Genomic DNA, 27,503 nt, shown 5'->3' on the forward strand with positions numbered 1-27,503 from the left:
CTCAGTTTTTGGTAAACTGGTTTAACGTGTAGAATGAAAGACACCACCTGATCCACATGACTGACGAGATGTGAATAGTCGAGCCATGTGGACCTGTACATGCACACACGCGCACACACACACTCCATAGACAACATGTATGTACCAAAACAATATCTTTTATTTGTAGTCCATCACCACAGCCCTGGTAGGCTAATCTGCACCAAAGCCAATGGAGAAACACATGACAAGCTTATACAATAGAGAAAAGAGAGGAAGTCAGCTGGATGGTTGAGCAGTACGTGTTTACATTTTCGCGTGTCTCCCTCTGGACACCACACCTGCCTTTCTAAAAATTGTACCAGATCTACCTAACTCTAGTTCTATGATACCTGGCATACCTGCTGTGGCATGCAGCCACTCCTGTCCCATTCTGCTGACCATTGGGGGGGGAAGGGGGGAATTATTGCTGTGGGAATGATTATTACCCAGAGTCAACAAGAGAGTCAAAAGCAAAAACGGGAACAAGAAGAACACACAAAGCACATCTGGGTATTAGCGGTATTATTCACGCTGGCCAACGTTGAGTCCTGAAAGTTTTGGAGCACCGAGTCCAACGTTCATCTGGACCGGGGTTTATCGTTGTGCTGCAAAGCTGCCAGGACCCTCACTGTGTTGCTCTCAATGGTAAAAATAGAGAAAGAAGACGCTTTCTGCAGACGGTCCATGTTTGTGCTTTTTTAATAATACTATTATCTTAATGAGGTCATAGTTTGGTTTGTTATACACTGGAGTTACAAAGGAAATTAAAATAGACTAAAATTCGAATAGCCCACCAATGGTAAACAGTACAGTATTTTTAGGGGGCGTTCCTCCCCCCAATGAAAGTTGGGTAAGAGGAGTTGAGAGGTCACTGATAGAATGCCTATACATACAGACACATACATACCACACAAACATACAGTCTGTCAAGCACACGCACGCACTCTCACGTATATACTGTACAGAAACAGTCAAAACAATGGAGCGAGAGACAAGATGGAGTTCCACTAAAGTCTTCACAAAGCACAAATTCTTCTTATTCCTTTCTCTTGTTCCATACCACTTTCATGACAAATTTGTTTGTTTTTTTATTTGAAAAAAGTAGACATATACTGTAGCATCTCCACGCTGACTTTGAGTTAGGTTGATTCCTCTTTGATGTTGAAAGTCATCTTTATAGTCAGATAATCAAAAAAACACAAGAACAGTTTTTGCGAAATTGATGCACAACAATCCCATACATTCTGAAGTTCATGAGTCAAAATTAAATGTTCTTGTGGCAAAAGTACTCCAATCTGGGCCTGTCCCGAGTCTCCATTGGAAAAGTTCCCACAGGACATCACTCGGTGACTGGTTAGCTCCTTTCTGTTCGTTTCTGGGTACATCCTCTCTCCTGTATTATACTTCCTTTACTCGAGTTCATCAGAGTTTTCTGAACACACCATCACCTTTATTCCATCCTTGTGTATTGTCCAAGAACATTCTACATACAAGGTTTCTGTAGGATCAGAACATTCCAGGGCCCGGACTGAACCCCATGTCCATGTCACGTGGCCTCATCTGACCCCCCATCATCATTGTCTGCTGTGGAGGGCCGCCCATGCCCTGCAGTGACATCATCATGTTAGGTGAGCCACCGGGGCCTGGGTGGGCCATTTGTCTCCCCTGCATCATCCCTCCTGGACCCCCAGGAGACATCATCCGGTGCTGGGGGCCCATCATACCTTGGCCCATGAATCCTGGGGGCCGCATCGGGTTGTGGCCAGGGTTGCCCATTGGCATGTCTTGGGGGCCCATTCCCCCGCCGGGCCCCCCTGGCATCCCCCCCATCCCCTGCATGGACATCCCCATCCTCGGTGGACCATCGCCCATCATGCCCTGCATGGGGAAGCCGGAGGGGTGTGGTGGTTTCCCCCCAGGGTGTCCGGGGTGTCCGGGGTGCCCGGGGTGCCCGGGGTGTCCGGGATGCCCGGGATGTCCAGGATGTCCTGGGTGTCCGGGATGTCCGGGATGTCCGGGATGTCCAGGGTTGTCTCCCCCACCTCGGGGGAAGTAAGACAGAGTCTGGCTGGGCTTTTCTGATGGGATTATCCTGGACAGGTCAAATTCGGGAATGCCAGATGCTCCCGGCCGCATCACCTCATGAAGGTCCGCATCACTGAATCCACTTTGCATGTGGTTGAACTCCGGCCCTCCGGGGTTATTGGGCTTGCACATGCCTCCATCAACCCCTCCTCCGTGAGGCATGTTCCCCATCCGTCCTCCCATAGGCCCTTCTCCCTGGAAGCCCATGGGATGGCCAGGGAAACCTTGGGGACCAGGACCGTTGTGCGGGGAGAAAGGGCCCTGCTGGGAAGGGGACTGGGTGAGGGGGTATCCCTGGCCTCTGTGAGGGTAACCCATGCGTCCCTGGGACATCATCTGGGGGTTTCCCATACCAGGGTCCTGGGGGTTTGGCGGTATCATCATGCCATGAGGCATCATGCCTGGGCCCATATTAGGAGCATTGGGAGAGGGCATCTGTGGGGGCATGCCATGGGAGAGGGGCTGGGACGCCATTGGATTCATGCCCAGAGGGCTGAGGGCAGACATGGGTCCAGCATTTCCAGGTCCCATCATACGTGGGTTGACTTGGTGATTCATTGCCATACCTGCAAATGCACAACAAAAAGAAGTGATTATGTATTCTACACATGCACTAAGGTGGGTGCAATTGAAAGTTCAAATTCAACAACAAAGAAAAAGACATTTCAGATGTGTTACCGTTATTGTTTACTGAAGGCAGGTTAGGGGAGCGAGCTGGGGGCGAGTCGTCGTCAGAGCTAGCGACAGTCTTTATGGCATCGTGGTAGAGTGGGGTGGAGCTGGGCATTGCAAACTTGGACATGCGTGACATCATGATGGAGAGAGGGTTCTGGGATAGAGTTGGCTCAGGGGGGAGGGCGTACGGACTGCCAGACTGAACGTTGCCTGGTAGGGACATGGGGCCAGATGGAGCCCCTGATGAAGGAGGCGCTGAGGGAGGGCCGTTACCACCTAGAGGAGAGCATGGTGAGAAAGAGAAGACATGACAGAGATGATCAATCTTAGCAGTGGAGGCTTGAGATTGTTTTTTTTATCAGTAATGATAAAGTAGCAATAGTATTTGCTACTTCAGGCTCAGTGAGACTTAATTATGTGGCCACAAGAGGGAGCCACTGGACCATAACCCACCCAACCCCACCCCTCATACAGATGTGGTGACTTAAAGAGATGCACTTAATAAATAGCCTCCACATCTCTTTATTTGCATTTTCAGTATTGTAGACTAATTCTGACTAAAAGGGACAGATATTCTACATCATAAAAATAAACTCCAAACCATTTACAGAAGACATCCCAATATTAACTGTATTAAATGTAATAAAGATGCACTGAAAAGAGATGGGGAATAAAATCTATATTAACTATGAAGTAAGAAGAAGAAACAGGTGCTGCTTAACAGGAAATGGATGAAAGAGACTCGTACCTTGCTCCATGGCACCCATCATGTTTGGTGAGGTGATACTGAGGGGAGGTTTGCCACCCTGAGGTGGTACTCCGGGACTCTGCATGGGTGGCTTTGGTGAAGATGCCCATCCTGGAGAGGGGTTTGGAAGAGAAGGAGACCTCATGTGAACAGGAGAGGCACCAGCTGATCCCATCATGGAGTGGGGGGATTTCATTGGTGCTGAAGCTGGGGGAGGTGGAGGGACACTGGGGCCTGTGGGACCACTGAGCATGCCAGCCAGCTGGGACGGCGTCTGAGGGGATTTAAGGTTTCCAGAGGGAGAACCCATCATGGGGGACTGCACTTGCCTCAGAGGAGGGGACTTAAGCGGGTTGATACTGGGAGAGTTTCCTCCTCCTGCTTGGACATTCAGATCGGCTGGCTTGCGGCCCCTCTGAACTTGTGAAGGACCACCGGCAGGGGGGAGGTGGTTAATACGGCCATTGCCTCCTGTTGGTGTAGATCTGTGCTCTGGACCAAAAGCTTGGTCTACATGCGGACCCCTCATTCCGCCCGGACCCCCTGGGAAGGGCCGCCCAGGCCCCATAGGAAAGTCTCCTTGTTGTGACTGCTCAGGGAAGGGTGGACCCTGCATGGGCCGTCCTTGTGGACCCATGTTCTCCATTGGAGGTCCTCCACCTCCTCTCATTCTCATGATCTCCTCGGGACTCATATTCATGGAGGGATCTCGTAGCTTGGCAGGGTGCATATGAGGTCCAGGGCCAGGCCCCATGCCAAACTCAGGTCCCATTTCCCTTCCCCCCATCCCCTGGAGCCTAGAAGATGGACTCATAGGACCATCACCGGGCATTCTGGGAAACATGCCCATGCCATTACCAGGTTCCATTCCACCTCTTTGGTGCCCCATCATCCTTTGCATGTCCATCATCATCCCTGGAGGGATGCCCTTCTCTCCACCCATACCTTGGTGGAACATTGCTTCTTGGACTGACTGAGGATTTGGAAAACGCTCACCACGACCCCCTGGACCAGCAAACATCCCCCCAGGTCCGCCAGGGAAGCCTCGTGCATCTCCCATACGGGGAGGCATATCGTCAGGCCAGCCCATTCCGGGCCTTGGGGGCCCCTCCATCTCAGGATTCATCATACCAGAGAAGCCAGGCATTCTCTGCATATGTGGGGGCATACCCCTGGGGCCGGGGCCGGGGCCAGGGCCAGGGCCAGGGCCCATACCCATTCGCTCCTGGTAGTGCTCTGGTGGACCACCTGGTCCTCCCCACATCTCTCCTGGGCCCATCTGGTAGGGAGGCGGGGGGCCTCGCATCATGCCGCGTGGACCGTGGGGGTGCATCATCATGTCTGGAGGAAGTGGCCGGTGCTGCATTTCTTGTTTCTTCCGCTTCTCTTCATAAAACTCCTGCTGTAGCTTCAACCAAGCCACCTGTTCTGGAGTCATCTGATCTCCGTCTCCACAGCCCCCTGGACCCCCCATGTGTGCACCCATTTCATCTTGTGGAAACGGGGGCATGTCCCTGGGGCCGTGGGGCGGACCATGGGGTGGACCATGGGGTGGGCCAAAGGGTGGACCTTGTGGGCGAGGTCCTGGCCCACCTGGTGGTCCGAGACTCTGAGACTGTGCCATCATGGCCTGTAAGGGGCCCTGCTCAGACCTTCGGGGTGCACCATCAGGGCCTCCATCGTGGGGTCCACCGTGGGACTGTGGGGGCCCAGCTTGTGGGGCATCACGGTCATCGGGGAAAAGCATGCGCTGAATATCTCGCAAGGTCTGTAGGGAGCGCTGGCGATGCTCCAACTGTTCTTGGGACAGACCCTCCGTGTTGGCCTCCATGTTCAACAGCTCCTGGGCCAGCTGCTGCTGCTGTTGCTGCTGCTGGGGTGTCAGACCCGCTCCACCAGAGCCTCCACCCTGCCCTCCCTCAACTGCTGTTGGAGGGTTGAGGCCTGCCTCAGGTTGGGTGATAGGGGCCTGGTCAACTGGAGCAATAGCGTTGCTGGGGCTACCGCCGGGAAGATTTTTGGATTCCATGCCTGCAGAGGACGACCCTTCCTGCGGAAGAACACCAGACTGGCTCCCTTGGTTTGAAGGCTGGGGTGTGGTTGGCTCTGCCATGCCAGGTAAGGACGGCTTGGATCCAGGCTGGTGGCTCTGGTCTTGAGCATGGGACGGGGGCTGCTGAGGAGGCTTGGAGTCATTTCGAAGGGCGTTTGCTGCATTGTTCTTTAGCAGAAAGTGACAGAAAAAGGATTAAGTTATAGACACTCTCATGCGAGATGTTGGTGTATAAAAGTGCATACGTGTGCGTTAAAACGAGTCGTTACCAGGAGGAGGTGAGCTTTGTCCTTGCTGCTGGAGATGTTTTTCATGTGGAAGGCAATGATGTTTTCTGTATGGCCAGTTAGAACCGCATCAGCTGCCCTGTGGACGAGAAGGCAGACAGTCAGATATCCGTCATCAGACACAATACGTTTGTGTGTGTGTGTGTGTGTACGGGTCTATTTGAAGTGAGCTGGATGAACGAGTACTAAATGGGACTACGAAGGTAAAGCCAAGGTCAACAGACTAAGCAAACTATTTCACACACACTCACAACTTCCACTGTGCATCCACATCTTTGATCTCTAATTCCCGACAGAGTGTTAATCTAAGTGCACGCTCCCACTGAGAAACACACATGCTTGTGCAGATACACACAATGGATTTAGGCTATGACTGGGAACGTTGGAGGAAGGAAGAGAAGTGGTGGGAAGCAAGTATCTTAGTGCCATACACACAAACATCAAAGACAACAACCACCACTGATGACAGAGGCACAGAGATAAACTTCAGGCAATTGACATTGTTGGTAATTCCATTTAATTTTGAACTAAACTTCCTCAAAGGGGTTTTACTGTCTGTGGGTGTTTTGCTTGTGTGAAAAAAAAAAAAAGGGTTCAAAGTATTGAGATGATTTAATTAGCCTGTATAAACACATTCATATATAAAATGTGTAGAGATAAGCTTTAACTCACCAAACATAGCACCAAAACAGTGCATACGCTACACATACATGTACAATATGAGCACTAAAAATGTGAAAAGTGGCAAAATATGGCTAGAGAGAGCCGTTTCTGGGCTACAATATTATGGAAGACACAAGCCGTGACACACAATAAATGGTAACTCTTAGCTTTCTTACTTGTTGGCCATCTCCGTGGTGAAGACATAAACAAGTTTTGTGCCTGGTTTCTGGACACCCGCAGGTTCCGTTGTCGAGCCCTGGCCTCCCAGTGTATTGTGGGAAGGTGTGGAAGAGCGACTGAGTCCGGCATTGGAGGTAGAATGTGTGACGGAGTCCTGGGGCTTCACGTCACTGGAGTTACAGTCTGCAGAGAGACAAGAGGGAGGACAACGGCTTTAAGACCAGCGCAGGCCCATGGGTAACGTAGTTCTACGGAGGAGCTGCCATGAGTCAAGTTGATCAGCAGAGGGACTTCTAAGCATGCTCGAATGAACACGTTAACACACTTACTGAAGAATCCTTTGTCATCTTCGTCACTTTCTCCCCCAGAGCACCAGTCAGCTCCACTGTACGGCTGCCTCCTCTCTGCCACACACATCCTCTTCACCCTGCTGCTGTCTGTACACACATACACACACACATACACACACACACACACCCCCATCAGTGGGCTTCGGTTTATCTTTGCGAGTGACTGCAAAGTATCTTTTTTTCGAGATGTCCAACTGTTGCATTCTCTTGAGAACAAATATCTATACGTGCAGCACTTTTCATAATAAAGTCATGCGGTGGTGCAGGATAAAACGGTTTGGGAACAAAGCATGAAGGGATAGCTACTAAAGACGTCATCAAGTAACTCATGAGCCTTTGCGCGACTACCTTACTTCAACTCTTTTATCATTCTGGTGAGAATAAAAACATTTAACATAGTCTGAGATTTGAATCGACTGCCATTATAATGCGTACTGGGCTATAATGGTTGCTACTTACCCTTTTCCTCACTGGTGGGTGTGCCACCTTCTGGCTGCTCAAACGACTCCACCGAGGTGCTTCTCTCCCGTTTGACTTTGACCTTGGAGCTCGGGCCCGATGTCAGGCCCTGGCCGTTCTTCAGCCCCATGCCCCCGGTCACATTCTGAGCCCCTTTGGAGCCCAGGGTCTTGGGGTCGCAGGGTGAGGGCTGTGATTGGCTGCCAGTGCTCCCTGGTTTGCCCTGATTGGGCATTTTAGAGTCTATCTGGGTGGCAGTGGAGGGGGACATGACGGGAGGGGAGCGTACCATGGTCTCCGTCTTAGGTTTAGGGCTGACGGACAAGAGGAGGGAGAAAAAGACATAATTAATAGAGAAGACAGAAAGGAAAACATGCGTTCTTTTTACCTCTTTTTTGTCTTTGCAACTGGTAAACACAATGTCATTTGGTATGGATATCTATGAGCTCTATATTAAGCTATTGGTATTATAAATGACTTGTGCACAGTTAAACCTGAAGGAACAGACAGTAGAGACACAAGCCATCTATAAATGACTGCTGCTTACTGTTCTGAGAGCAGTTCAGTTCAGACAGGACACATCCAACTGGCAGAGGACACCCTTACCACACCCTAATCTGTCTCTCTCTCTCTCGCTCACTAATGTGCACGCACACACACACACACACACACGCACGCACACACGCACACACACGCACACACACCAGTAGCATGAAACAAATGCCAACATGTCCAAAAAGCACCGTTGCAGGCGAGCACACTTTCTGTACGTTCACACAGACACACAGCGAGCAGAATCTTGGCAGTCCAGACAGCTGTTTCCAGAGGCTCCAGAACCATGAGTCAGCAGGGAAAACTTCCAACCTCAGTGTACTCCCTGACCCTAGAACAGCTCTGGAGCATCAAGACCTTGCCGGTTTAAAGAATGATGTGCTGAAGCTGATCTTGGATCTGCATTACACCTGACCTACACCTGCTTGCTAAAAAGCACAGGTATGGCTAAAGTGCTCAGGTTTGTGTCAACTAAGACTTTCACTGCTGATCACATAGCATGTATACACCAACATCAAAAACATGTTCAGTGACATAGAGCCTTCCGCCACAGACCAAGCCCCTGGCTTTAGAGATGGTTGCTCGCTTACTCCACTTTAATAGTTGGGATGGGTTATATTTCCCCATAGGGATTTAGAAAGTATGACAGCTAATGCTGCTTTAGGGCCTTGGCTGCACAATGTGCACCTTGCAACGGTTAAGATATGAGTGAACATACCAAACACCGGCATCAGGGATGCACCAATCACTCTGCAACCAATCATATCAGCCAACAAGCGGCTTAACTTACCATCTGCTCTTGGCCAAACGGCACAAAATATATTTGTATTTTTACAGAAAATGGTTCCATACATTACAAGTAGCCTCTGTGAGTCGCTGTTTTACAGAGAACCGTTTCTTTCACTTCATTCTGTTTTGAACAGAGGGTTGAGTGTTTGTTCTCTCCTCCAAACTGTTAATAAACACTGACAGCTAATGTTTATTTATTTTTCAATAATGGGAGATGATTACTTGCAACAGGTTTATTTACTGGACAGAAGCGTGTGCTTGCCCAGTAAAGCGTTCTTTATGTTATTGATGTGGAAAGACACGACTGAGTACTTCAGTCATCGAGCTGTTAGAAGTACAAAACGACAACGGCGAGGATAAAAACGTGATTAAGTGTCACAACAATGTTATGCAGCCATAAAAATCATCTGTTTAACATAGTGCAGTTATAATTTTTAATTCTGCTAGTTGTGCAGTTGTTCATAGAAAGTCTGGATTAAATGCATAATCAACATTAATATCAGTGTTTGGCTGATTAGGCTGGTAAAACAATCATCAGGACCTCACACACACAAACACACGCACACACACAAACCAGTGCATGCTTATCATTACCACTGGCCCCACAGGTGGTCCAGTGTGCGTCCACTCACCTCTGCGTGTTGGTGGACGGGGAGTTCTTCAGCCTATTGGAGTGCATTGATGGGGCTCCCAGGACTACAGAACAGGGTGGAGTGATGAGCTGGTGAGGACTGCCGGTGTGCGTGAGCGGCGCTTTAGCGCGCACGTTCCTGGAGCCGGGCGCGGGATTCCCGATGTTGGAGAGGTTCCCACGACCGTCCTTGGCCTCCTCTCGCTCCTTCTTCCCTCGCTCCTTCTTGTTGAAGTGTGTCGCTGCTGTACCTGCCGCCGCTGGCCTCTCCTCTTGGACCTCCAACATTCTCTCTATGTCCTTGTCTGTGTGGGTGGTTTGTGCGCGAGAATGTATGTCTGTGTGTGTGTGTGTATGAGAGAAAGTGTGTAGAGATGATAACAATAGTCCAGAAGTCTTTTCTTGCTCGGTGTGTATTTATGAAACTCCCCCAAGGGGGCTTTCAACGGCCCTTGGGCACACTGTTGAGAGAGGAGAGAGGAAAAGGAACCGTTAACACAACTGGAAAAGAGGGCCACAGTCTGAACAAACTTAAAGTGACACACCACCCAAAATCTTTTTAGACTTGAAAGGTGGTTGTTAAAAGTTCATCATTATTCTTTCGTAGTGTCGTTGTTAAGCTTTAATTCACGTCAGCAGCAATGGATTAATATTTAATTTCCCGTATGATATGAATTTTTCACACACACCGTCATACCGGTGCATAGCCGAAACCACTGCTGTCACTCTTCAACAGGCAGCTAAATATATTATTCGCCGCTATGAGCGCTGCGGTTGGAGCTACTTGTCTTATGTGTATTGAGAGGGACCCCTAATCATGATTATAACTTTATAACACAACAATTAATAACCCACAACTAACGCTCTTTAACAGGGCAAAACACCACGGCATGCTGGGTACAGCTCGCTAGCTAACCCGCTAGCACAACAGTCTGTTAACAGACGGGAGAGGCTCCGTCGCTACAGTAACGTTACATTAAAGAACAGAAAAGAGCGATGCAGGATGAACAAAGACAGACCGGAGATGCACCGATAGTCTGTGCCCAAGAGAGGAGCTGTCTCCGCTGTCTGGAAGTGTTTTGGTTTTAAAGAATTCGACGTCCAAAAGACTATAAATTGCAAAGTGTGTCGAGCCGCTGTTGTTGATGCTGGTGGTAACACGAGCAACTTACTCCATCACCTCAGCAGAAAGCATGAGTTGGAATACCAAGAGTGTGATTACGGTCGTCAAACGGTAACGTTAGTGCGAGTGAAGCGGTGAAGCCAAAGGGTCAGACATCGCTTGAAGAGGCATTTGAGGCACTGCATATGACAAGAAAAGCAAGCGGTGGAGCGACATTATGAACGCAATAAGGATCCACCTCTGCAAGGACATGGTCCCGCTACAGACAGTCTAGAGACGGGCTCAGAGCAATGATTAAAACACTGGATTCAAGGTACGTCTTACCGGGGCGAAAATAATTCAGCCAAACTGCTATCCCAACATTATACGAACAAACAAGCACACCCTATAATAAGCAAAAGCCTTTGTACATGATGAAATTTAAATGTTTTTATATTCTATGTACTTCTGACAGTAGAGTAAGCCACTATAAACCTATATAAAAACACAGTCAAGGAAAAGAAAAAATACCGTGATACACATTTTTGGTCATACCGCCCAGCACTACTACTATATCACGTTAACTTTATAAATACTAAGTGTAGCAAAGGGTGAAGTGTGGTGATGGAGTGGGAGGACAGTATACTGGTCCAAACTAACCGCTGTGCATTTCTCTTTGTGTGCGTTTGGTACGAGAGTTGCATGAGAATCCTGTTCGAGGGAGCAGCCCAGTCAGTCAGATTACATTGTCATCCTGAAAATATTTAGGAGCTCTTCCAAAAACACTCAACATTGTAACTGGCTCCAGAGTTCCCCCTGGGGAGAAGGAGGTGGAGTGTTTGGGGGAGGGGGGGGGAGGGGTTAAGGGGGGGGGGGGGGGGGAGTGACTGGGAACCAGACAAATACACTTGACTCCTGCTACAGCAGCAACACTCATCACTCGCCGGTCTGAGGGGGGAAGTGATTTACAACCAGCAGGGCCCACATATCACTACTGCACGCGAGCAGAGGCCGGCTTCTCCACAGGGACAGAGGAGCCTTGTGTGTCCAAATTACACTGATTAGACGAACCTTTCTATCTTAACACACTCTGTGGTACAGGAGGGGGCGTTTCAGAGACGCCATGGGCAGTTTAATGACTGATGAACTTGCGATTTGTGCATTTACAACAGAACAGCTTGAAAGACCTCTATTATGGTGACATGACATGTATATATTTTTGCAACACAACAGGCTTTGATACATAACTGTGGAAATGATATTTTATATGAGAGTTATTCTGCAGTAGTGATGATACACAGCACACAGAAATTGACCGGAATTTCACACAAGGGCTTTGGCTCAAACTATAGTCGTCACAGTTTAAACTTTGTGTCTAAATAATTTAACAGCGTCAGTAAAACAGACGGTCTGCTCGTGTCGGATCAGTAGTTGTCGCTGGAGTTGGGTTTTGTTAGAGCAGACTTTTAAATATAAGTCAGAGAATGTGTGAGAGGATGAGAGCAGGAAGTGGCAGAAAACTGAGATGCCATTTGATTTTTCTGTTGACTGTAATGACTGACTTGGGTAAGTCACAGTGGTCCCCTGCCAGACAACCGCTCTGAACCAACACTGTCAATAACAACATCCAGGATTGTTTACTTGTGCCAAAGATGGGTAGACAAAAAAGGTCAGTGTGGACAAAAATCCTAATTCCTTACAAGACACGTTTGATGAATGGGGATTAAAACAGCACGCAGAAATCATAATCATACATGACATTAAAAGTGACTTACAATAAATGCTTTCAGTTTAGGTGGGAACAATAGGAATATACATATATACATTTATTTATTGCGTACGTTCCTCCAAAACAACTAAGAGTCGTCAGTGCTAATAAACAAGTGCTTAGAGTTTTGTTTTTAAGAAGAACATCGGTGAGTGTGGGTGCTAAGTGTGCATAAAGGCCACGTTATGCTTAAATAAGACTCGTTCAAACCACATGCTGTCCAATCACGTCTGAGGACAACAATGTGCAGAGCTATTCCAAGTGGCTACATTAGACGGTGGGGTGAAACGCCCGCCATCATAGAGACGGGCAAGAATTGCTCAAATATGGTGATACGGACACAAACTATTCAACAAAATGTTCTCATTTAATGCGTTTCCCTCAGTTGTACATTAAAATATATCAATTTAAACGGAGAGAGCTTGAGGGAGAAATTCAAATCCTGCTTACTTTTCCAGCTCTGCACACCTGGCCAATCCCTGCATGACGTAAGCGGGAATGTTGGATTTCTGATTTCAGCTATTTGCAAAAAATCGCCGCACGTAATCCTCTTATCCTGTTCCATCATAAGACCGAGAGGAAGGGGTTTAGATTCTGTTTTGACCATCTAAAAAGCACTTTGTTTGAAGCATTGTGTATAGGGTCAGTTTAAAAAAAAGGTGCGTTTCCGGCAAAATCTCATTTTACTAAAAATTAAAGCGGCACGCTCCCACCTCACTCAGCCCCAACTGGCGTTCTCTAAACCTAAACCCTAATCATACACAAATGTGCGCAATGTGAGCATGCACATGCATACTGACGCAAACAGCATGACCCGTCAATCACCCGCTCCTTCCAATCGCAAGCTAACAAGACACTAATTGGGGAGCTTGCTGACATGACTGTCATAAGGAACGCACACACACACACACACACACACACACACACACACACACACACACACACACACACACACACACACACACACACACACACACACACACACACACACACACACACACACACACACACGTGCACACTGCAGCCCACCATGCACAACAAAACACCGTAGAGGCAATCATAGAGATTTTTTTCTCTCTCTATCTCCAGTAAAGACGCTGAACTGTCTATCACAGCACACACGGAGAGCTGCCGTGAATGCAAGTCAATGGGAAACCAGTATAATGAGGCTATAAAGATGAGCTTCCTGCCTCTGATATAAATACGAGGTTCCACATGAAGAGAGGGCAGAAAATAGTTCAATTCAATTAGGTTTGGGTTTTTCGAATGCGGGTGGCATTAAAAGGGAGCATTTCATTTTTTGCTTATGTAACAGCCATCGTACGCCGGCTGAGCGCAGTGTAGACCTTCCCTGCTACGTCACCCAAATTCCTCTGAGGGGGAGATGAGAGGCTTTATACCAGTACAGGGTCCACTGGTATGGATTCGCTAGACCTAGACCAGTCCACTGGGTTGAATTTTTTACCCAACAATACTACAAAGGCATTATTTGAAAAAGATAGGGGGGAAAACACACACCGACTCTCAGCCCTGCTGCTGGCTGTAAAAGGGCCTGCTGATGTTTCAGCCTTATTTATGCAAATCCCATTTTGCAGTTCAGTCACAATGGAGTATTGCTCTCTCTTTCTCGCTCTCTAGCTCCTCTACGTGCTCTCCGTCTGCTCAGCCTCCATCTCGAGAATTTCTTTAGTCCATTATTTGTTTAGGCCAACATCAGACACATTATTTCCACCTCTCCTCTGGGTTTTTTTCTGCAAGAATATACAAATATGCACCAAGGAACCGTGCAGTCTGAAGAAGCATCTGCCAGCGCTCTTAAACAGAAACGCCTTTCAGTCTCTTTCTATAACTTACATGGACCCAATATGAATTAAAATCATATCACCACCGTATGAAGTCTCAAGTCAAAGTTTTGAAGCAGAAAAAAAAAAGAGCATGCGTAATAGGATCAAAAGCACGAGACAACAATCAAGTCTTCCCACGAGGTACGACGATGTGCGTTTGCTTTTGTGACATGAATCATTAATTTTATCTGATGAGGGTCTGAGAACTGAAACATCATAAATAAAGTATCGACAACTTAAATATTTTGCTTTTATTTAGAGAGTAAAATCATCAAGACTGGTTGTACCTGAACAAACACCATGAATTGATTTTTTATATTTAAACTTATTTGTACTTCTTTATTCTTCTTTAAAATGGGTAATGTATTTTATGTATACCAGTTTTAATTTCCCATATGATATGAACTTTTCACACACTGTCATACCGAAACAAAATAAATATATAAACAACTGCTGTCACTGCCTGTGACAGCAGTTGTTTATATATTTAGCTGCCTGTTCAACAGTATATATTGTTGAATAACAAATATATTGTTTGCCGCTGAGAGCACAACAGTCGGAGCTACTTGTCTTATGTGTATTGAGAGGGACCCCTAATCATGGTTATAACTTTATAACAACAATTAATAACCCACAACTAACGCTCTTTAACAGGGCAAAACACCACAGCTCACAACAGTTTGTGACACAAACAATTTGTAACACTAATAATTGTACATTTATAAAATTACACCACCGAACTGCATGCTGGGTACAGCTCGCTAGCCCGCTAGCACAACAGTTTGCTAACAGCTGGGAGAGGCTCCGTCGCAAAGTAACGACGTAACATTTTCTGGTAACGTTACCAGAAAAGAGCGATGCAGGATGAACAAAGACAGACCGGAGATGCACCAATAGTAACGGTAACAGTAACGTTAGCGCGAGTGAAAGATATTGAAGCCAAAGGGTCAGACATCGCTTGAAGAGGCATTTGCGCGAGGCAGCATATGGCATGAAAAGCAAGCGGTGGAGCGACATTACGAACGCAATAACGATCCAGCTCTGCAAGGACATGGTCCCGCTACAGACAGTCTAGAGACGGGCTCAGAGCAATGATTAAAACACTGGATTCAAGGTACGTCTTACCGGGGCGAAAATAATTCAGCCAAACTGCTATCCCAACATTATACGAACAAACAAGCAAACCCTCTAGTAAGCAAAGCCTTTATACATGATGACATTACAATGTTTTTATATACTATGTACTCCTGACAGTAGAGTAAGCCACTATATACCTATATAAAAACACAGTCAAGGAAAAGATAAAATACCGTGATACACATTTTTGGTCATACCGCCCAGCACTAGTTGAAATTCTCTTTAAATCAAATGCTCTGACAGGAATAAGCCCGCCCAGCTTCCTCCCTGCCTGTCCACTCATTCTGCATATCTTCTACAAGCTGCTAGCTTAAAAGCTATGACTACCAACAAAAGCTATGTTTGTTGTTTACATTCATTATGATATGTTAATGTTCATAATAATCATTTTGGGCCTGAAGGGACATGCTGTCCGTGTTGCTGACTTGGTGAAGGTCTCGTTAGATTTAGCGACTTTTGGAGCTAGCGCTGCTAGCTCCTTTCATTGGGAAATAGTTAGCATCACTATATATTTTCACCTTCAAGTCATGCTTGCTCTTGCTGGTTTCTACGACATCACGGACGGCAGCTTAGGAAGTAGTTTCACAAGATTTTTTTTGTTCTACCTTGGACACAACTAGTTCCCACACATACCTGTCTGGCTGCTAGTGAAGCAGTAACTAACCGCATACAGGACAAACAGTATTAACTCTACTTTAAGAAAGTACTCAAAAAAAAAAGGCAAGACTTCTGCTTTCCAAGCTAAGAGCGGTCGGACATCCCATAGTGACCTGGCTGAGGAAACACCTGTTGAGGTGGCTCCCTAAGAGAAACATGCCACACCCTGCAAGTTAGCAGTCACGGCTCACGCGTGGTTCTTACAGAATGTTAGGAATGCTAAGTGGCACTAAAGATAGCGCTGTGACGCCACAGAGTGAACATTTGACATAATGCATCTACCATGATGGGAACAAGGGCTGCCACACATGAACAACCCTCACATACAGTATGAATGAGCTACAAGCCACAGAAACATTTACAGTGAACATTTCCGCATTCTCCAAACTCTTAGCTGCTCCCGGAGTACAATAGCTACATATCTCCACCCAGGTTTTTTTTCTTCTGTGAGTGTTTTAGTCTTTACCCCTCACTGCTAGTGCCAGCTGTCTCTCTGCTGGTCTGACTGTCTGTCCTGCCTTTGTACGACAACTCCCGCTCCCTCGGTTCATCCTTTCCTGTGGTCTGCAGACGATGCCCCTCCATCCCCGGGGAGGCGACATGTGTGTAATGTCACATTCTGTCAAATCATATCACGGTGACAGAAGCCGAGCCGTGTCCATCACAATGATGGAAGTGGCAATGAAAGCAGAAGGGTAGGAAGAGGGTGGGATACAGATTTACCCGTAGCAGGGGGAGGGGGAGGGGGGGGGTATTACACAGGTCGCTCTCTTCACAGAGTGTGCGGGTGGGTGTCTGTGTCTGAAACACACACACACACGCACAGCTGACTCACTAGTGACACATCTGTTGGCGTAGCCTGGGCACCGTGCCATGTGTGGCAGCCAGCGCCAACAGCAGGACTGGCACTCAGCACTCCGGCCTGCTCTGATCTCCGTCTCACACACTTCACCCTGCACTTCCATCTCTGTCCATCTGCCCGGCGTCTCTGGATCTCTGGCTAAGTGGGTGTGTCTTGCTTACACACACACACCCACACACACACACACACCTTTCAACTCGATACAAGACAAAGAGACTGAGAAACCGGCAACAATGTGCCATTATTTCAAGCGTGGGTTCTAATTAAGGGGCGTGCCATTATCAAACGCTTACTAGTATCAAACGCTTAGAGTACAATGACTGTTGCCAAGATTGTAATGGTAAAATTAAGGTAAAAAACACATTTACTTTGGATTGTATTAGACAAACAGTAAAGCGTATATTGCAACTTTTGGACTCTGCAAAAACGTAAACATAACGCACACTATGCTGCTTGGTCAATTTCAAACAATTGAGTGGAAAATAACTTGAAATTCTCTCCTGCGCTAGTAGCGGATATGCGAGCAATAAAAGCCAAAATGAAAAATCCTGAACAGAGCTGAAGCAGACCTATGAAGATAAAAACCTATGCAATGTGTGCAGTCTACCTACCATTACAACTTTGCAATTCAAACTGTTAGCATAGCAGACCACGGCAGCAGTAGCTAGAACTAGATAGCGTCTGCTTGCTTTACTGTCCTACTGTGAAGCACAAGGGCATTTGTGGACTGTAATTGCAGTATAATTAGATCATTTACAGGTCTAACAAGTGAGACCCCACCCTGGACACAAGTTGGGACAGGTTCAGATTATGTTAAGTAAAATTGGGTCCAGGTAGGGTCTTGGGTCTCTGAATCAATATCTCTAATACACAAATGGACCCTAGCAAATTTGCAATCAGCTCTGATTATTTTGGTGCGTCAAACTGCATAATAAGAAGACTTATGAGATAAGATAAGACTTGTTAGGGTACAGCTACTTGTTGATATGGTCCTTATCATCCTCAGAGTATGAATCCTTTTGGGTTAAGTCCTTTTTTTGTATTATTTTATGCACATTAGGTTGAGGTAGGTTTACCTCAGGTTTGAAACACATGATGACCTCAAGCAGAGACGCTTTCTTCTCTCCGATTGATGGCTAACTGAGCAGCCAAACAGAAAGTCTGCTGCCCTCTGTGCAGACCCCTTCTTTGCTCCCTTCCCTTGACCATGCTCTCTGGTCCGTGACTCCCTCCCTCCATCCCGACGGTCGCTCCCACACTCAGGCCAAATTCCTCCCTTGTTCATGCTGGGAGGACGTCTCCCTGTGGCTAAATGCATTGTGGGAAATCCCAACGGCCAGGCCCCAAGCAGACCATTGAGGTAACGCGTAAAAGGAGGCTCATGGTCAAAAGGCTCTTTTTGCAACTTTATATTACACGAGTGTCAATGCGTTGATACGGAACCTCACAACAAACAAGCACAGAAACATCAAATGCCCACATTAGAAGCAGCCGTCAATGCAAGAGACACTGTGCAGAACCTCCATTTAGAACACTAAGAGCATTAGGCAAGAAACTAATGACATTTTAAGATTTTAAGAACTTTTTTTGGCACATTAAATCATTAAAGAAAGGGACTTCTCAACCTGTCAGACCTTGTTCAGGCGACGCCACTGACCTGGCAAGACAACAAACAAGCAGAGACGTGTTTCAGTCAAAGCAGAAAACTTCTCCCCCCGTACAACTAAATTAGCACTTTGGAGAGAATATGAGCCAGATTGTGTCCCTGAATTACCCCAGTTTGTGTGTGTGTGTGTGTGTGTGTGTGTGTGTGTGTCATTCCCGTGGAATTTTAAACACACTGGCTAAGACCTGCCCAATTAGATATACAGGCACAGAGCAATATACATGCACATACTCATACTGTTGCACATGGAAACACCCACATGCGGCAGTAGTTAGCCGTCCTAAAAATGGCTGAGACGCAGTGCAAACTGCTGTACGAGTTTATGGCAGCTGCTGCTCCCATGAGTCTGAGCTTGCGTGCCTCTGAAACTATGAACTGCTCTGGAACAAGACATGTCTGCCCAGCTATTACCCACATAATAACGTAGAAAGCATACACTATAGTGCCAGTGTAGCCCAAGTTTAAGTGGCTTAAAAAAATGCAATCTGCCCATTAATCAGAGACACATTGAACTTCCTCTCAACACCTAATCTTCTCAGTAAAGGAGGCGAGGATGTTGTCAGTCACACCTCTTGTACGGTTGTATAGTTCTTGGAGCTGCTCTCAAGACTTTCAACGGTGGCTAGGAGGGGGAATATACATTTAGGCTCTGTGTGTTTTGAGAAATATGATTGTTTTTCATTACGTTCGAGGTGTTTAAACCCCATTGAAAAGGCAAAGAAAATACATAAACTTCCTTTGTTTATGAGCATAAGGAGATGGTTCAAATTACTAGAAAACAAGCAAAAAGGTGTGGCACTATTTTGAAAGTCGCCGTGAATCTCGATAAGACTTCAGTTGTAACTATTGTAATTAAACAACTAACCAACCGGCAGCTCAACACCATCCACGACTAAACACTGCAGACGCAGAAAGGAGGGAATCTGCTCTCCATAATCCAATATTTAACCAGAAAACACCAAAAACAACAGAATTGGAGCACTCGAGGAACCACAACAGATGTTAGCTTGTTAGCATTAGTTCCTTAGGGATCAATATTGTATATTTTTGGGAGGTCCCTGCTGACTTACGAAGAAAACTACATGTAGCTTGTTCACGTCATATTGATCAGACTGTTATTACGTGCATGTGAGTGGGGAGCAGCGTTTGCGTCGGCTTCGTAGTTAGTTCTCTTAGCAAACAGAGCGACAGAGGTGTCAACAAACCGCTGGCAAAATGGCTGCAAAGCCAGAATCGTAAAATCGGATATAACCTAATTTAACTGTTTGTAGTAGTCTCGTTTATCAATAAACCACTGCTGCATACTGTGAACGCTTTGGGTTTTTTCTCTCACAAACTAATGTGACTTTCTGCAAAGCACAGCATTACATATCAGGGAAATAAAGGACTTGAACATACCAGAAGCTTCCTCTCACTTTACACCGGCAGTGTCGTCAAAGAACACTTGATAATGAGGATTTGTTGATGGATGCTCATCGCTGGTTTGTGAAATAAGCAAATTGATTTCAAATCAATCCTTGAATTGTGTGCCATGCACATAGTTTCATGGTACGTTGACAAATGGCAGAAAATCGGAAATCTTGTGTTCTAACTAATGGCGAGCACAACAGAAAATCCCAGGAGGTGTTGGAGGCAAAATCTCAATTCAAAACACTACAGCTTGACTGCAGTTTGCTCCCTCAACCTCTGCTGGTTACCACTACGTAATGGCGCTGCCTTACAGTGGGCTAACCAGCCGATCTGGCAGCTCTTAGATTTAGATAGTTGGGGTGACCGAGGGTCACCGTAGCCCCCGAGGTTCCACCTGAGAGCAGCGCGGTGTGAGAGGACCCCTCCCCTCAGGGCGGGAGGAGCAGCGTGTCTGTGCAGTAACTGTCAATCACAGCAGAGAAACATGAAAGCAGAATTATAGGTACACTCTGACTCAGCCAGACACGTCCCGGAGGATCCGGTACGGGCAGCTATCCCACCGCACATCCACACAGACTGAGACCTCCGCCTACACCGAGAGAGATATGAAAACATGTTCATATTTATAGCTGTAACTGTTTGGGGAAAGGCACAATAAGCTGTACAGACTTACTACTAAAAGGAGTCCTCAGAGTCCTAAAAGATTTGGTTTAAAAAGGACGTCCAGCAGCCAACTTCCTTTATTATTATAATAATGTATCCTTATAACACGTCCAAGTGATGACTGCTCAATCTTGGACAGCATAAGACTTGAACAAGTGAATAACTAAAGAAAACGACTGGCGCACTTATTGGTCGACTCGCTGAACATTTCGCACGGCACGGCTGTAAATGAAGTAATAGATATTTCTGTCATTTGATCTCTTCTAAAGCATTCAACACTAGTTTGGGTTTTACAGAACTGGCGTCCATGACCCTAAAAAAAACATGGCTTTACTTATTGAACACTTTGTGTTACTTTAATATAACCATAATATCCATCCATCATCTATCCATGGGTATGCTTTCTAAATTGTAATCACATTTTACTGTATTGCCTCCCATTTTATCTTATTGTGTTTGGTCCTGTGTTGCTTCTGCAATGTGAAGCTTGGTCCTTCACAAGTGCTATACATTTATTAATTGTTAGGGAACACGGATTCCCCCCTTTTTCTCTCTCTGCATACTAATTCTGATTCCTGAAATCAAGATATTGGCTGAGACGGAGAACCAACGCAACAACAGTTCACTTTTTTGGTTTCTCAATTGATTTTAAATATTTGGTGTTTAGAAGCTTTATAAAACTGTTTGGTCACAATGTTATACTAACGGTGATAGAAAGCAAATTGAATGTGGATTTGTCAAATCTGGCTGATTCATTTAACAAAGACACTATATGTACACACATAACAATGCTGATTTAATGTATTAGATAAGATCACCATTTAGCCTAATTTAAAGAAATGCCTATTTTGACTATTTGCAGAGAAAATGGATAATATTTGCAGCAATCAATAAATCAATAGACAGAAATCAACTCGTCAATATGTTCAGCCATACTTGCTTGGAACAGGGAAACAAATACACATTTTGCAAAACAAAAAGGGAGAAAGTTCCCTCCGTCCGTGTTTCATACTTACATATTTTCATGTCCTGCCGCCAAAGTAAACTGTACATAATTGTATTGTATTTACAGTAGTTCAGTAAAGTCACAGCAATATTTTAACGTCACTCTAAACTGCCAAACGAGTTGAATGTTAACGCGCAAACCCTCGATGGTTACAAAGCAAACAGTACTTTTGCTGCTACCTGGGGAATACCACAGAGTTACTGTACAATGGATGCCTGATTATTGTAGTCGTTCAGCTGACGAACTAAACTCCTTAAAATCAATTCTGAATGAACGTCTTACTCAAAACACTAAGCGCTAGTATTCACTTGCTGAATGTAGACTACTTAGTTTAGGTGATGAGACAGACTCTCCCTCCACGTCACACACAACACGAGCGTTGCGAGTTTTAATTAGAAAACCCATGAAGCAAACAAATGCATGGAAACATGAGAGGCCGATACACAAGAGGAGAAAGATAAATCCTCTGCCGCTTTACATCAATATCCATTTCCCTGCGCCCTTCACCTCACTGTGGTCTTTGGTTAACACGCGTTGGGATTAGATAGCAGATAAATAAACAGTGCGGACGGCGTTCTCAGGAAGAGCGGCCCTGACCGCGTGTTGTGTCCTCAGCGTGCGCAGATGTGAGAATGAGACCAAACATCGCACCGATAGACCAAAGCGGTGAGGTCATTTCCCCCTCCAAGCATGGAGAGAGCGGCTGTACAGGAGTAAAAGCTTCATATTCAAGGCCTCTCTCATCCGACTGCAGCCGTCAACGTGGGCACATCCACGGATACACGTCAAAGAGGTGGCGACGGACGTCAGGGGGGGGAGCCTGTGCTTGTTAATGCTCCATCAGAGCAGTGCTACGCTAACGAGTTATGGCACCAGCCAGTGAGAAAAGTTTGTCTTGGTTTTAGAAACATGATAGCGAGGAAGATGTGTGAACTGTTACAGTAGAAAACATGGCGGACGGATACATTTCAGTCCCTTTCATTCTGCTACACCGATTCCTACACATGGTGAAAACTGACTCTTGCTGTGGCTGTGTCCAAAATCACTCGTGTTCACTCGTTCACTACTCCCTTTGTGAGGTTTACTCTAGTGTGAAATGCTAAATAGAGATTTCAGATGGTAATAAATCATTGTCATTTTGCATCAAGCACTGACTGTCGCATATATTTGCATGCAAAATAATATATATATATATATATATATATATATATATATATATATATATATATATATATACACACACACTTATTGGTTTGGCGAAGCTAGGCAGTTTTAGAAACTATCGCTGCACTCAGTGTACTCCAGCTATAAAATGCACGACAGACTTCAAATTCTGTTTTAGTTATTATTATTTAGATATTATGCAAAAATGTATTGTTCTGGCAATAAGATTAGAAAACGTGGGCTAAAGCGTTGCCGTCCCGGGGAACAGCTGATTTTACAGCAAGCTGACAAGTGGTCCTCGTGTCATATCAGTTCATTTTCTCTTACAGATAATGCAGCCACGTAACTATCCATTCATGAAATTAAATCACACACTTTGGGATCCTCTTTACCCTGCGAATATGCATAAACATTAATGGTGAATAAGAGTGCCATTTAGCAATTTAACAGAAGTAATACCGGCTGGGTCAAAGGCCACAGAACAGTAAAGAAATAGAACATATTCCAACAATGCTAACGCAAGGCCGGAGCGTCGCCCGATTCGTGGCTATCGGCTTTCTTCCGTTACAAACTATGGTTATTATATCAGCCTTCGACCTGTGGTTATGAGAACTAAAGCAATGAAAAAATGGGGATGAGAGAACAGCATTTAGGTCCAGTCTGTCGTGGGTGTGCGCTTTGGAGAACAGGGTCGGTGTGTTTGTATGAAAGAAACTCTGTGATAAAAGTGAGAAGAGAAAAAAAAGAAGAAAAAAAAAGAGAGCATGAGTTGAGCTGGGTTACCTCAGAAGCCCCCCTGCCCTTTCAGCAGGGCCTCATATGGAGAACCAGGCCTCAGGTCCCCTGGGCACTGATGTCTGCTCTCCACTTGACTCCTCCCAGCAGTCAGGCTACTGAGGCTGTGCAGGAACCTGGCCCACTCACGACACCTTACAGCCACAAGTCATTCACACCTGGAACAGAGAGGAGACAACTTTGCTCATCGGGTGAAACGCAAAACAAGAAAAATGGCATGGAAAAGCACTCAGTCACTCGTGTTGACAAGACCAACATGTAGCAAACACGACCGGCGCAAAGCGTAGGTCATTAGGGGCTCACAGCAGTCGTGTCTAGTCGCCTTTCTTTAACCCGGACACTCATTTATACTTCAGTTATCGACCGCCGTGCACATAAGGGACTACAGAACAGCGTATGATACTCTACCGAGAGCTTCCTCGCGTCTTCGCATCAAAGAGGACTTCACTCCAAATATCCACCGTGGGAGTGAAAAGGAGACACCACGATATTTCAAAAGAAAATAAGAGTAGATGTAGTGGCCGTAGAAGAGAAATATAAAAAAAGAAACGTAGCGTTAAAGACTATGCAACAGATGCAACTCGGTGGCAGACAGCAGTGTCTGCCTAGCAATTGAAGAGACCAACCGGAGTCCTGGAACAGGAAGGTCTGCACTGCAATGTCAGCCACTGGCAGGTGAGCCTTAAGACGGCCCTCGGACATGACACCCTACCTGCTAACTCAGGGGGCCGCTCTGGACTAGAATGCAAACTGCAACAAAGCACAAAAGCCACTGGGGAAAAAAACACAGCATGGAGGCAAAATGATGCAGAATACACCTTTACCACGAGTTTATTTTTGAGTGCATGCAAAATGTTTTATTAAAAAAGGAAAAAAATAAATGACTTAGGGACACTTACTATCATCTGTTTGCCACCAGGTGTCATTTACTAAACCTTTTCACACTATAGGACCTGTGGATTGTGTTCCCTCGCAAGTCAATTACAAAAAAATAAAGAATAAGATTGGTAAAAACAAAAACACTCAAACACATTCTTTGCCATGTTTTGCTCTCTTGGTCTTGCCAAAGCAACACAGCACAAAGCCACACAAGTTACTCACAAACAGGCCTACTCGAGGAAGTCGTCCTAAAATACAGACATCTACGAACCTAAAACTCTGCAAATAAACCGTAAAGCAACAACTACTACACAGACTAGACTTCCCCCCCAGAAATCTCAGCGCCTCACTGGACAACTCTTGGCGGACAAAGTAATTCCATGGCGCTTGAAACTCCAGGAACTTTTTTTTTTTTTTTTTTTTTTCCTAAAAGAAGTTGTTCCTGTTTCGCCAGAGAAGTGGGGGGGAAGGGAGGACTTCAGCACTTGCATTCATGGAGCGTCGGCCAGCGCAAACAAAGTCTTCCCCGAAGAGGGAGGCACTGGACGGCGGCTGAGAGCGAGAACAACGACGTCGGCCACAAGCACACACACACACACGCACACACACACAAATCAAACACAAAATGAGATTCCTTTCATGGCTTTGTCCGCCAATAAAACAATTCAGGCCCTCCTTATGCAAACGTTCATTTTCAAGTTCTGCTAGCTCCGATAACAATGTAACAATTAAATCGCTCGGCAGATGATAGGGCTGGCCGACACAATCAGCAGCCGAGGCCTATAATGTCGCTACGCGTTTATAAATCATATCAAGCACATTTCTAATGAAGGAAATACAATACCAGCGGTGTGGTACGTCCCGAAGAATGCAGAACATGCATGCTGCATTGTATCCTTTTTTCATTTTCACGAAGCACGGGCGGTCCTCCAGTATAATGGGGTAAAAACCAATATTTCTCCGCGGCTTTTACACCATGCTGAAAACATCCTGAATAATCCGCTTTTGGTGCGCTGGGGGGGGAATCGGCATTTACGGTCGAAAGGATGCTCACTGTCTGCCACACCAGACACGACGTGGGTTCGCTAGCCAGCCTTCGGGGACAGAGGCAGGGAAGAACGGATACCGGAGTGAGATGTCCCCGGGAGGAGGACCCGCGTGTGCCCGTTGCCAGGAGGCGAGCTGTGGAACCGACACTTTCCACCTGAATTTGACAAAAAGGAAGACTCACCTGGAATGTTAGCTTAAATCCCGTTTTTCCTCGAACGACGGATTCATACCGTGCACTAATCAAATCACAACATTATCACGGGAACATTATAAAATAGAAATATGCCTCCCCCCTTTCGCCCGAGCTTTCCAGTGGTCCTACTCCATTACATCCCAGTCAAGATTTCCTGTCGTCTCTCCCCCTCCGTTCCAGCGCGATGGTTTAGCCCGAATTCTAAGTAGCAATTCTAGGTCAGGTCTGTGTGCCAGTGAGAACGTTACTGTCGGACAGCAGCGAGACGTCCACTCCATGTTACACGGTAAACACTATAGGCTAACATACAAATACACAAGAGGAGGGCTACAGACGTATACTGTAGTTTTAAAAAATTGCAAATGTTATTTGCGGAGTTGCACCATTGTCTTTGTGGAGATATCAAACTTCCCATCAAATAACTTTGCATTAGTTATAAGAATCAAACTTGAGGAAGTTCCCACATGACAATGTTTTTTAGTAAAGCAAATAAATAAATAAAGAGGTTTATCATTTTTCTTAAAGTTGATGATTTCCTTGTCATTTCATGTGATACCTTAAGGTTTCGACTGTTTGTCAAGACAGATGAAATGTCACCCGTTTTTAGGAATTTGTGATGGGCATTTTTCAGTGACCTCTGATAATAAAGATCAAATCATTAATCAAGAAAAAAAATGCAAGATTGATCTAAAATCCCTGCAGCGTTGCACTGTCACTGATGACATTTAGCCATTTTTAGAATTAACATTCTGGTTATTTTCTTTTCAGATGTTTTTCTCCATTAATGAAGCTTTCAATTTAGTCAGTGGTTAGTGTAAAGTTGTTTTTTTAAAGAAGTACTTACTGAGCTGTATTTGTATTAAAGGAGTCGTGCATACATCTAGTGTACTTCCAAGAAGCAAAAATCAAAGCAGCAAAGGTCGCAGTATCCAGTTTTTGTTTTTGCCCCACAGTATGGGTTCCAAAAACCCTTAATCCTACATTTCCCACAATGCAACCATTTTTTCATTGATCCTCCCTACCTGGCAAATGGCCATGTACTTCAAACTCCACCCCCAGTTTGTGACTTGTGTTTTCTTCTGTAAACCCTGATGAAACTAACCTTTAATGTGTAACATCACTTAGAGTTCCCCTTTAAGACACTCAGTATCAGTTTTTGTACTCTAACGAGTAACTTATCATTCATCATTTACTTGCTGGGTTTATAGCCCCAAAATCATAGTAGTGTTCAATATGATGCAAAATGTAATCATTCAAAGATAATTCACTTTTTTTTTTTAAATGGTGAAAGAAAGTATTTAATGCGTAAAAGCCCTGTAAGCATTTATAATTATAAACAATTGTTGTTGTGCTGTTGAATTGCATTGCATTGCAATGAGAGATGTTTGTTTGCATTTTGTCCCTCCTATTTATATCAATGAGAGGTGGAAGTCATTAATGATGCCAGTTTTACCCATTTAAGATGAAAAACAAATGTAAAAGACAAAAATCCTCATGATCATAGAGGATTCTCACGTTCCTTTTCTTCATGTGTCCGTTTTAAAAGTGTTATGATTAGCAAAGTACCTAAAGGCATGAAAAAATATATTGATCCTCCTTTGACAAATACAATAAAGTCTGGCTACAACACACACACACATACGCACACACACGCACACACACACACACACACACACACACACACACACACACACACACACACACACACATTCAGGCCAGCTAATATTGTGTGCAATTAAGCACAAATTCATTCAATCCCCAGTTGTCATGATTATACATTTGGGCTAGATTTGAAATGTATCTTGATTAAATAT

The 27,503-nt window shown here is 45.5% G+C and overlaps 1 protein-coding gene across 2 annotated transcripts; it reads right to left on the bottom strand.

The window, feature by feature from the left end:
- Window positions 1-138: 138 nt before the first annotated feature.
- bcl9 (BCL9 transcription coactivator) lies at window positions 139-25,815 on the bottom strand. Of its 2 annotated transcripts, none has more exons than XM_079170172.1 (10): window positions 25,291-25,815; window positions 23,556-23,725; window positions 9,495-9,954; window positions 7,522-7,835; window positions 7,042-7,149; window positions 6,709-6,895; window positions 5,852-5,948; window positions 3,530-5,750; window positions 2,785-3,057; window positions 139-2,672 (listed from the first exon to the last, which is right to left on the bottom strand). In XM_079170172.1, the coding sequence occupies exons 3-10, from the start codon at window positions 9,779-9,781 to the stop codon at window positions 1,528-1,530; spliced, it is 4,632 nt and encodes a 1,543-aa protein (XP_079026298.1). In that variant the 5' UTR covers window positions 9,782-9,954; window positions 23,556-23,725; window positions 25,291-25,815; the 3' UTR covers window positions 139-1,527. The 2 variants fall into 2 exon arrangements, with proteins under 2 accessions (XP_079026298.1, XP_079026297.1); XM_079170171.1 differs by having other exon boundaries at window positions 25,678-25,799.
- Window positions 25,816-27,503: the final 1,688 nt, after the last annotated feature.

This window comes from Pholis gunnellus (genome assembly GCF_910591455.1).
Source record: "Pholis gunnellus genome assembly, chromosome: 12".
Classification (NCBI taxonomy): domain Eukaryota; kingdom Metazoa; phylum Chordata; class Actinopteri; order Perciformes; family Pholidae; genus Pholis; species Pholis gunnellus.

Coding starts and splice junctions, on each gene's coding strand:
- bcl9 (XM_079170172.1), bottom strand. CDS start 9,781: ATGTTGGAGGTCCAAGAGGAGAGGCCAGCGGCGGCAGGTACAGCAGCG. Junction 7,836..9,494: donor CCGTCCACCAACACGCAGAG/GTGAGTGGACGC, acceptor CTTGTCCGTCAG/CCCTAAACCTAAGACGGAGA. Junction 5,751..5,851: donor ACAAAGCTCACCTCCTCCTG/GTAACGACTCGT, acceptor TTTCTGCTAAAG/AACAATGCAGCAAACGCCCT.